Source organism: Oncorhynchus masou, chromosome 24 (genome assembly GCF_036934945.1).
Source record: "Oncorhynchus masou masou isolate Uvic2021 chromosome 24, UVic_Omas_1.1, whole genome shotgun sequence".
NCBI lineage: Eukaryota > Metazoa > Chordata > Actinopteri > Salmoniformes > Salmonidae > Oncorhynchus > Oncorhynchus masou.
In genome coordinates, this window is record NC_088235.1 from 14428817 (window position 1) to 14440956 (window position 12140).

Sequence of the window (12140 nt, forward strand, 5' to 3'; positions counted from 1 at the left end):
ATCACAGATGGGGGTAGTAAGGGATAATGACAGGAGAGAGAGAGAAACATTCCGATTAGGTGTTTTCCTTCCAGATCTTCCCTCCAGTTATTCACACAAACAGTACACACATACACACATTCATTCATTTATCCGGATTAGTCACAGTGAGATCAAACATATTTTGCAAGAGAGACCTGAACTTGTATTTATAAAGTCTCAGAATACATATAAGAGGGCTGATCTAGGATCAGTTTGACCTTTGACCTTTGAGATCATGATGAATATGATTATATGGCCAGGGGGACGTGATGCTGAATCAGTCTTTCTACTCTGAATACGTGGACTGCCTGGGACCTAGTAGGGAGTTTTAAATGTAGACTACAGGTTCATCAAGACAGAGGTCTGTGTGGGACATCATGGTTGGTACCGCGACTTTTTGTCTGGGCTGCTTCATGAGTTTGAGCCACTCCTGACAGATTGCATACTGCAATACAACTATTATACAGTAATAGACCGCGCCGCACACTTCTCTGTCGGGTTTTTTTCTTTAAGCAATGGCTTTTTTCTGGCCACTCTTAGTTGAATTAATGGTGCTCAGTGTGATGTTCAAAGTTTCTGATATTTTTTATAACCCAACCCTGATCTGTACTTCTCCACAACTTTGTCCCTGACCTGTTTGGAGCTCCTTGGTCTTCATAGTGCTGCTTGCTTGGCGGTGCCCCCTGCTTAGTGGTGTTGCAGACTCTGGGGCCTTTCAGAACAGATGGACTTTATTTAACTAATTATGTGACTTCAGAAGGTAATTGGTTGCACCAGATCTTATTTAGGGGCTTCATAGCATTTTCATATAATTTTTTAAAACACTTTAAAACATTTTTTTTACCATTTCACTTCACCAATTTGGACTATTTTGTGTATGTCCATTACAGGAAGTCCAAATAAACATCTATTTATTTAAAATACAGGTTGTAATGCAACAAAATAGGAAAACTTCCAAGGGGGGTGAATACTTTTGCAAGGCACTGTATCCAGCAACTTACTTATAGCTACTCTTCAGAATACCTTTGGTGCTGCAAGGTACATTGTTAATTTGACAAACTTTCTCCCAGGGTGACGCCGAGGTCCAAGTTCATTAACAATGATCTAACAATGACCCTTAATGAGCTTATCCCCCAGCCCTGACGGAGCAGTGACATTCGCTTGAAAGCAAATGTTTTTTTCTGCACTGCAGTACAGGTTATCTTCTGAATGCCCACAACTTGATTGAGTTGACCTGGCTTAACAGAATAGTCTCAAAGCAGTATTTAAAATACTTAAAATAGTATTTGAACCCAGGTCAGTTCCCCACGCCCTCAACTCTTCTGAACCCAGGTCAGCTCCCCATGTCATCAACTCTTCTGAACCCAGGTCAGCTCCCCATGTCATCAACTCTTCTGAACCCAGGTCAGCTCCCCATGTCATCAACTCTTCTGAACCCAGGTCAGCTCCCCATGCCCTCAACTCTTCTGAACCCAGGTCAGTTCCCCACGCCCTCAACTCTTCTGAACCCAGGTCAGCTCCCCATGCCCTCAACTCTTCTGAACCCAGGTCAGTTCCCCACGCCCTCAACTCTTCTGAACCCATTCAGTTCCCCATGCCCTCAACTCTTCTGAACCCATTCAGCTCCCCATGTCATCAACTCTTCTGAACCCATTCAGTTCCCCATGCCCTCAACTCTTCTGAACCTATTCAGTTCCCCATGTCATCAACTCTTCTGAACCTATTCAGTTCCCCACGCCCTCAACTCTTCTGAACCCAGGTCAGTTCCCCACGCCCTCAACTCTTCTGAACCCAGGTCAGTTCCCCACGCCCTCAACTCTTCTGAACCCATTCAGTTCCCCATGCCCTCAACTCTTCTGAACCCAGGTCAGTTCCCCACGCCCTCAACTCTTCTGAACCCATTCAGTTCCCCACGCCCTCAACTCTTCTGAACCCAGGTCAGTTCCCCATGCCCTCAACTCTTCTGAACCCAGGTCAGTTCCCCACGCCCTCAACTCTTCTGAACCCATTCAGTTCCCCATACCCTCAACTCTTCTGAACCCAGGTCAGTTCCCCATGCCCTCAACTCTTCTGAACCCAGGTCAGTTCCCCACGCCCTCAACTCTTAATACTTAATATTCTTCATTCCTTCGGGGACCGCAGGGCTCCAGCACAGAGAGGGTTTAGGCTGCTTCCCAAAAGGCACCCTATTCCCTATGTAGTACTACTTCTGACCAGGGCTCATAGGGCTAAAAAAAATAGTGCACTATAAAGGAAATAGGGTGCCATTTGATGCAAACTAGCCTCTAACCCAATGTGTTTTTAATAAAAGGGAAGTGTTAGAGTCTGGGAGGCAGGGAGCCATTAGCCTCTGGTTCATCCAGGTTAAAGCCCACTAGAACAGGAAATCCAGGACACAGTTAATTACTGACTGCTATAATTTAATTAGGTAGGACCTAGCTAGTCCAACTGAGACTGAGTCTGTGGTCTTAATTAGGTAGGACCTAGCTAGTCCAACTGAGACTGAGTCTGTGGTCTTAATTAGGATACATTTTTATCTAGCCCTGAAATGAACTCTTATCTACTCATAACCGGAGGAATCTCCAGTCAGAATGTCATCTCTTCGTAGGTTCTCTGGACATCTCCTGACAGACTTTGTGCATCACACACACACACACACACACACACACACACACACACACACACACACACACACACACACACACACACACACACACACACCGTAACTCACCCTGACCCCCATGAAGCGGTCTCTCAGTACGATCCAAGAGAGCAGGAATACGAAGGCCTTGTTGCAGCAGAACAGAGCTGACACGTCTGTAGTGTTGATCTTCCTCAGGGCCTGTGTTAGAGACAGGATCACATCACAGCTTAAAATTACTTCGCCCAATTGCTAGATTTTTGGTGGTGTAGTTGGCTACGAGTGTTTTTGAAGCAGAGGATCAATAGTTTGAGTCCAGTAAGGGGACAGGGATGGTGAAGGAAGCTATACTCTAAGCTAGCACTAGAAGGAAGCTATACCGCTTAGCTAGCACTAGAAGGAAGCTATACCGCTAAGCTAGCACTAGAAGCAAGCTATACCGCTTAGCTAGCACTAGAAGGAAGCTATACCGCTAAGCTAGCACTAGAAGGAAGCTATACCGCTTAGCTAGCACTAGAAGGAAGCTATAGCGCTAAGCTAGCTCTAGAAGGAAGCTATACCGCTTGGCTAGCACTAGAAGGAAGCTATACCGCTAAGCTAGCACTAGAAGGAAGCTATACCGCTAAGCTAGCACTAGAAGGAAGCTATACCGCTTAGCTAGCACTAGAAGCTATACCGCTAAGCTAGCACTAGAAGGAAGCTATACCGCTAAGCTAGCACTAGAAGGAAGCTATACCGCTAAGCTAGCACTAGAGGTCGACCGATTAATCAAAATGGCCGGTTATTTAGGGCCGATTTCAAGTTTTCATAACAATCGGTAATTTGCATTTTTGGACTCCTATTATAGCCGATTACATTGCACTCCACGAGGAGACTGTGTGGCAGGCTGACTACCTGTTACGGGAGTGCAGCAAGGAGCCAAGGTAAGTTGCTAGCTAGCATTAAACTTATCTTATAAAAAACAATAAATATTAACATAGTCACTAGATAACTACATACTGTATGGTTGATGATATTACTAGTTTATCTAGCTTGTCCTGCGTTGCATATAATCAATGAGGTGCCTGTTAATGTATCATCGAATCACAGCCTACTTCACCAAATGAGTGATGATTTAAAAAGCGCATTCGCGAAAAAAGCACTGTCGTTGCACCAATGTGTACCTAACCATAAACATCAATGCCTTTCTTAAAATCACAAGTATACACAATTTAAACCTGCATATTTAGTTAATATTGCCTGCTAACATGAATTTCTTTTAACGAGGGAAACTGTGTCACTTGTCTTGCGTTCAGTGCAAGCAGTCAGGGTATATGCAGCAGTTTGGGCCGCCTGGCTCGTTGCGAACTGAACTGAAGACCATTTCTTCCTAACAAAGACCGTAATTAATTTGCCAGAATTTTACATAATTATGACATAACATTGAAGGTTGTACAATGTAACAGCAATATTTAGACTTAGGGTTGAAATAGGTATGAAATAGGTATGAAATACAAATGGTATAGAGAGAAATAGTCCTATATTTCCTAAAATAACTACAACCTAAAACTTCTTTACGGGGAATATTGAAGACTCATGTTAAAAGGAACCACTAGCTTTCATACTGTATGTTCTCATGTTCTGAGCAAGGAACTTAAACGTTAGCTTTCTTACATGGCACATTTGCACTTTTACTTTCTTCTCCAACACTTTGTTTTTGCATTATTTAAAATTGAACATGTTTCTGTTACGGCTTTCTATGTGCGAAGGAAAGTCGGACCAAAATGCGGCGTGTAGATTACGATCCATGTTTAATAAACAAACGTGAACACGAATCAATACAAAAACAACAAACACAATAAACATAACGAAAACCGAAACAGCCTATACTGGTGTAAATTAACACAGAACAGGGACATCATGACAATCACCCACGAAACACTCGAAGAATATGGCTGCCTAAATATGGTTCCCAATCAGAGACAATGATTTACACCTGCCTCTGATTGAGAACCACTTCAGACAGCCATAGACTTATCTAGAACACCCCACTAAGCTACAATCCCAATACAAAACACACCACATACAAAAACCCATGCCACACCCTGGCCTGACCAAATAAATGAAGACAAACACAAAATACTTTGACCAGGGCATGACAGTTTCAATATTTATTTGAGACTAAATTGATTTTATTTATGTATTATATTAAGTTAAAAAGTGTTCATTCAGTATTGTTGTAATTGTCTTCATTACAAATATATATATAAAAATAGCCCGATTAATCGGTATCGGCTTTTTTTGGTCCTCCAATAATCGGTATCGTTACCGGCGTTGAAAAATCAGAATCGGTCGACCTCTAGCTAGCACAGTGACACCTGCAGGCACTATACAATACTGTCACAGTCCCTAACCTGACACACACACACACACACACACACACACACACACACACACACACACACACACACACACACACACACACACACACACACACACACACACACACACACACACACACACACACACACACACACACAGAGGGAGAGAAACACACAGACAGAGAGACACACACTCATCATTCATGTCTCTTCCATCATTGTCTGTCTGGGACATGTCAGGACTAACAGCACAGTACCTGTAGGTACAGGTAGTTGGTGAGGATCCACAGCAATCCAAACGGAGCCACCTTAGTGAAGAACACCTTGGCTGTCAGCCCGTCATCCCCAAAGAACCGACAACACTCCCTAGAGAGGAACACACACAGATGAACACCCACAGGCATGCATGCACACACACACACAAAACAGACACACATGCACAGCACACAGGTACATGTACAGTTAAAGTCGGTTGTTTTACATACACTTAGGTTGGAGTCATTAAAACTCGTTTTTCAACCACTCCACAAATTTATTGTTAGCAAACTATAATTTTGGCATGTCGGTTAGGACATCTACTTTGTGCATGACACAAGTAATTTTTCCAACAATTGTTTACAGACAGATTATTTAACTTATAATTCATTGTATCACAATTCCAGTGGGTCAGAGGTTTATAGTTGACTGTGCCTTTAAACAGCTTGGAAAATTCCAGAAAATTACGTGATGGCTTTAGAAGCTTCTGATAATCTAATTGACATCATTTGAGTCAATTGGAGGTGCACCTGTGGATGTATTTCAAGGCCTACCTTCAAACTCATTGCCTCTTTACTTGACATCATAGGGAATCAGCCAAGACCTCAGAAGAAAAATAGTAGACCTCCACAAGTCTGATTTATCCTTGGGAGCAATTTCGAAACGCCTGAAGATACCACATTCATCTGTACAAACAATAGTATGCAAGTATAAACACCATGTGACCACGCAGCCGCCATACCGCTCAGGAAGGAGACACGTTCTGTCTCCTAGAGAAGAACATATTTTGCGAAAAGTGCAAATCAATCCCAGAACAACAGCAAAGGACCTTGTGAAGATCCTGGTGGAAATGGGTACAAAAGTATCTATATCCACAGTAAAACGAGTCCTATGTCGACATAACCTGAACGGCCGCTCCGCAAGGAAGATGCCACTGCTCCAAAACCACCATAAAAAAGCCAGACTATGGTTTGCAACTGCACATGGGGACAAAGATCGTACTTTTAGGAGAAATGTCCTCTGGTCTCATGAAACAAAAATAGAACTATTTGGCCATAATGACCATCATTATGTTTGGAGGAAAAAGGGGAATGCTTGCAAGCCGAAGAACACCATCCCAACCGTGAAGCACGGGGGTGGCAGCATCATGTTGTTGGGGTGCTTTGCTGCAGGAGGGACTGGTGCACTTCACAAAATAGATGGCATCACGTGGAAGGAAACTTATGTGGATATATTGAAGCAACATCTCAAGACATCAGTCAGGAAGTTAAAGCTTGGTCACAAATGGGTCTTCCAAATGGACAATGACCCCAAGCATACTTCCAAAGCTGTGGAAAAATGGCTTAAGGCCAACAAAGTCAAGGTATTGGAGTGGCCATCACAAAGCCCTGACCTCAATCCTATAGAAAATTTGTGGGCAGAACTGAAAAAGCATGTGCGAGCAAGGAGGCCTACAAACCTGACTCAGTTACACCAGCTCTGTCAGGAGGAATGGGTCAAATTCACCCAACTTATAGTGGGAAGCTTGTGGAAGGCTACCCGAAACGTTTGACCCAAGTTAAACAATTTAAAGGCAATGCTACCAAATACTAATTGAGTGTATGTAAACTTTTGACCCACTGGCAATGTGATGAAAGAAATAAAAGCTGAAATAAATAATTCTCTCTACTATTATTCTGACATTTCACATTCTTAAAATAAAGTGGTGATCCTAACTGACCTAAGACAGGGAATTTTTACTAGGATTAAATGTCAGGAATTGTGAAAAATGAGTTTAAATATATTTGGCTCAGGTGTATGTAAACTTCCGACTTCAACTGTATATGTACAGACACAGACAAACAAACAAACACAAGCTCACACAACATAAACACATGTAAACAAGCGCAATCACATTTTAGTATACAACATTAGTGTTAGTATTCATAGTCTATGCTAGTGATGTGGGGGAAATCGATACAGTTAAATATCACAATATTATTTTGGACAATTTATATTTAAGCAATATGGGGGTGTGTTATATGGCCAATATACCACTGCTAATGGCTGTTCTTAGTGCTGGATACAGTCCTTAGTCATGGTCTATTGACCATATACCACAAACCCCCGAAGTGACTTATTGCTATTATAAACTGGTTACCAACATAATTAGAACAGTAAAAACAATTGTTTTGTCATACCCGTGGTATAAGGCTGTCAGCCAATCAGCATCCAGGGTTCAAACCACCCAGTTTAAAATTATATTTTGACTCCAAGTATCGATATGTAAAATAAGACATATATATATATATATACAGTAGCAGTCAAAAGTTTGGACACTTTTCTTTATTTTTACTATTTTGTAAATTGTAGAACAATAGTGAAGACATCAGCACTATGAAATAACACATATGGAATCATGTAGTAAACAAAAAAGTATTAAACAAATCAAAATACATTTTAGATTTTAGATTCTTCAAAGTAGCCACCCTTTGCCTAGATGACAGCTTTGCACACTCTTGGCATTCTAGCATGCTAGCAGATACCCATAGACTTACAGTCACTGTGCTAACCAAAAAAGTCACTGTGCAAGATCAAAAAGTAGATTAAGGACCTAGTTGCCAAAATCCCAAAGTATACCTTAAAGGTAAACATAAAGACGGGTATGTGAACTGGTAAGGAGTTACTGAAACTCCTGGTCCATTCCCATCCCGGCCCGGGCCCATCCAGGCTGCCAGATCTCCATTCCCATCCCGGCCCAGTCCCATCCAGGCTGCCAGATCTCCATTCCCATCCTGGCCCATCCAGGCTGCCAGTTCTCCATTCCCATCCCGGCCCGGGCCCATCCAGGCTGCCAGATCTCCATTCCCATCCCAGCCCAGTCCCATCCAGGCTGCCAGATCTCCATTCCCATCCTGGCCCATCCAGGCTGCCAGTTCTCCATTCCCATCCCGGCCCGGGCCCATCCAGGCTGCCAGATCTCCATTCCCATCCCGGCCCAGTCCCATCCAGGCTGCCAGATCTCCATTCCCATCCTGGCCCATCCAGGCTGCCAGTTCTCCATTCCCATCCCGGCCCATCCAGGCTGCCAGATCTCCATTCCCATCCCGGCCCAGTCCCATCCAGGCTGCCAGTTCTCCATTCCCATCCCGGCCCATCCAGGCTGCCAGATCTCCATTCCCATCCCGGCCTACCCAGGCTGCCAGATCTCCATTCCCATCCCGGCCCAGGCCAATCCAGGCTGCCAGATCTCCATTCCCATCCCGGCCCAGGCCAATCCAGGCTGCCAGCTCTCCATTCCCGTCCTGGTCCCATCCAGGCTGCCAGCTCTCCATTCCCATCCTGGTCCCATCCAGGCTGCCAGCTCTCCATTCCCGTCCTGGTCCCATCCAGGCTGCCAGATCTCCATTCCCGTCCTGGTCCCATCCAGGCTGCCAGCTCTCCATTCCCGTCCTGGTCCCATCCAGGCTGCCAGCTCTCCATTCCCGTCCTGGTCCCATCCAGGCTGCCAGCTCTCCATTCCCGTCCTGGTCCCATCCAGGCTGCCAGCTCTCCATTCCCGTCCTGGTCCCATCCAGGCTGCCAGCTCTCCATTCCAGTCCTGGTCCCATCCAGGCTGCCAGCTCTCCATTCCCGTCCTGGTCCCATCCAGGCTGCCAGCTCTCCATTCCCGTCCTGGTCCCATCCAGGCTGCCAGCTCTCCATTCCCGTCCTGGTCCCATCCAGGCTGCCAGCTCTCCATTCCCGTCCTGGTCCCATCCAGGCTGCCAGCTCTCCATTCCCGTCCTTGTCCCATCCAGGCTGCCAGCTCTCCATTCCCGTCCTGGTCCCATCCGGGCTGCCAGCTCTCCATTCCCGTCCTGGTCCCATCCAGGCTGCCAACCAGACAATTACATTGCACCTAGACAATCTTACTGACACATCAATTACTGAACTGAACAATGCCAAGTGAGGCAGCTACTGTAGCTTGAGCCTCCAGGTTTAGGCTATCTGCCAGAGTGGCCTGGCCAGCTGTTCGGACACCAGGAGGTGGAAAACTGCAGTTCAAAGCCTCTCAGAACTTTGAAGTTTGACTGTTTGACTACTCAAGGGTAATTATATTTCTAGTAGTTAGTTATGTACTGTTAGTCCTGGTCAGGTAGGTAGTTAGGTACTGTTAGTCCTGGTCAGTTAGGTAGTTATGTACTGTTGGTCCTGGTCAGGTAGGTAGTTATGTACTGTTAGTCCTGGTCAGTTAGGTAGTTATGTACTGTTGGTCCTGGTCAGGTAGGTAGGTACTGTTAGTCCTGGTCAGTTAGGTAGTTATGTACTGCTAGTCCTGGTCAGGTAGGTAGGTACTGTTAGTCCTGGTCAGTTAGGTAGTTATGTACTGTTAGTCCTGGTCAGTTAGGTAGTTATATACTGTTAGTCCTGGTCAGTTAGGTAGGTACTGTTAGTCCTGGTCAGTTAGGTAGTTATGTACTGTTAGTCCTGGTCAGTTAGGTAGTTATGTACTGCTAGTCCTGGTCAGTTAGGTAGGTAGGTACTGTTAGTCCTGGTCAGTTAGGTAGTTATGTACTGTTAGTCCTGGTCAGTTAGGTAGTTATGTAGTGTTAGTCCTGGTCAGTTAGGTAGTTATGTACTGCTAGTCCTGGTCAGTTAGGTAGGTAGGTACTGTTAGTCCTGGTCAGTTAGGTAGTTATGTACTGTTAGTCCTGGTCAGTTAGGTAGTTATGTACTGTTAGTCCTGGTCAGTTAGGTAGTTATGTACTGTTAGTCCTGGTCGGTTAGGTAGGTACTGTTAGTCCTGGTCAGTTAGGTAGTTATGTACTGTTAGTCCTGGTCAGTTAGGTAGTTAGGTACTGTTAGTCCTGGTCAGTTAGGTAGGTATGTACTGTTAGTCCTGGTCAGTTAGGTAGGTACTGTTAGTCCTGGTCAGTTAGGTAGTTAGGTACTGTTAGTCCTGGTCAGTTAGGTAGTTATGTACTGTTAGTCCTGGTCAGTTAGGTAGTTAGGTACTGTTAGTCCTGGTCAGTTAGGTAGTTATGTACTGTTAGTCCTGGTCAGGTAGGTAGGTACTGTTAGTCCTGGTCAGTTAGGTAGTTAGGTACTGTTAGTCCTGGTCAGTTAGGTAGTTATGTACTGTTGGTCCTGGTCAGTTAGGTAGTTACTGTTGGTCCTGGTCAGGTAGGTAGTTAGGTACTGTTAGTCCTGGTCAGGTAGGTAGTTAGGTACTGTTAGTCCTGGTCAGTTAGGTAGTTATGTAGTGTTAGTCCTGGTCAGTTAGGTAGGTACTGTTGGTCCTGGTCAGGTAGGTAGTTATGTACTGTTAGTCCTGGTCAGTTAGGTAGTTATGTACTGGTAGTCCTGGTCAGGTAGGTAGGTACTGTTAGTCCTGGTCAGTTAGGTAGTTATGTACTGCTAGTCCTGGTCAGTTAGGTAGTTATGTACTGTTAGTCCTGGTCAGTTAGGTAGTTATGTACTGTTAGTCCTGGTCAGTTAGGTAGTTAGGTACTGTTAGTCCTGGTCAGTTAGGTAGTTATGTACTGCTAGTCCTGGTCAGTTAGGTAGGTAGGTACTGTTAGTCCTGGTCAGTTAGGTAGTTATGTACTGTTAGTCCTGGTCGGTTAGGTAGGTACTGTTAGTCCTGGTCAGTTAGGTAGTTATGTAGTGTTAGTCCTGGTCAGTTAGGTAGTTATGTACTGTTAGTCCTGGTCAGGTAGGTAGTTATGTACTGTTAGTCCTGGTCAGTTAGGTAGTTAGGTACTGTTAGTCCTGGTCAGTTAGGTAGTTATGTACTGTTGGTCCTGGTCAGTTAGGTCAGTTAGGTAGGTACTGTTGGTCCTGGTCAGGTAGGTAGTTATGTACTGTTAGTCCTGGTCAGTTAGGTAGTTATGTACTGTTAGTCCTGGTCAGGTAGGTAGGTACTGTTAGTCCTGGTCAGTTAGGTAGTTATGTACTGCTAGTCCTGGTCAGTTAGGTAGGTAGGTACTGTTAGTCCTGGTCAGTTAGGTAGTTATGTACTGTTAGTCCTGGTCAGTTAGGTAGTTAGGTACTGTTAGTCCTGGTCAGTTAGGTAGTTATGTACTGCTAGTCCTGGTCAGTTAGGTAGGTAGGTACTGTTAGTCCTGGTCAGTTAGGTAGTTATGTACTGTTAGTCCTGGTCAGTTAGGTAGTTATGTAGTGTTAGTCCTGGTCAGTTAGGTAGTTATGTACTGCTAGTCCTGGTCAGTTAGGTAGGTAGGTACTGTTAGTCCTGGTCAGTTAGGTAGTTATGTACTGTTAGTCCTGGTCAGTTAGGTAGTTAGGTACTGTTAGTCCTGGTCAGTTAGGTAGTTATGTACTGCTAGTCCTGGTCAGTTAGGTAGGTAGGTACTGTTAGTCCTGGTCAGTTAGGTAGTTATGTACTGTTAGTCCTGGTCAGGTAGGTAGGTACTGTTAGTCCTGGTCAGTTAGGTAGGTACTGTTAGTCCTGGTCAGTTAGGTAGTTATGTACTGTTAGTCCTGGTCAGTTAGGTAGTTATGTACTGCTAGTCCTGGTCAGTTAGGTCAGTTAGGTAGGTACTGTTAGGCAGAGTGGCCTGGCAGTGTGGATGTGGAGCTGTAGGAGGTTGTTTTGGTCAGTTAGGCAGAGTGGCCTGGCGGTGTGGATGTGGAGCTGTAGGAGGTTGTTTTGGTCAGTTAGGCAGAGTGGCCTGGCGGTGTGGATGTGGAGCTGTAGGAGGTTGTTTTGGTCAGTTAGGCAGAGTGGCCTGGCGGTGTGGATGTGGAGCTGTAGGAGGTTGTTTTGGTCAGTTAGGCAGAGTGGCCTGGCGGTGTGGATGTGGAGCTGTAGGAGGTTGTTTTGGTCAGTTAGGCAGAGTGGCCTGGCGGTGTGGATGTGGAGCTGTAGGAGGTTGTTTTGG

General features: G+C 45.0%; 1 protein-coding gene across 1 annotated transcript in view; it reads right to left on the reverse strand.

The window, feature by feature from the left end:
• Nucleotides 1-12140, reverse strand: part of LOC135511856 (solute carrier family 35 member F3-like) — an 83592-nt gene that overhangs the window by 13882 nt on the left and 57570 nt on the right. Inside the window, 2 exon segments of the mRNA XM_064933345.1 lie at nucleotides 2753-2863; nucleotides 5280-5388. Coding sequence (XP_064789417.1) covers nucleotides 2753-2863; nucleotides 5280-5388 — 220 coding nt within the window.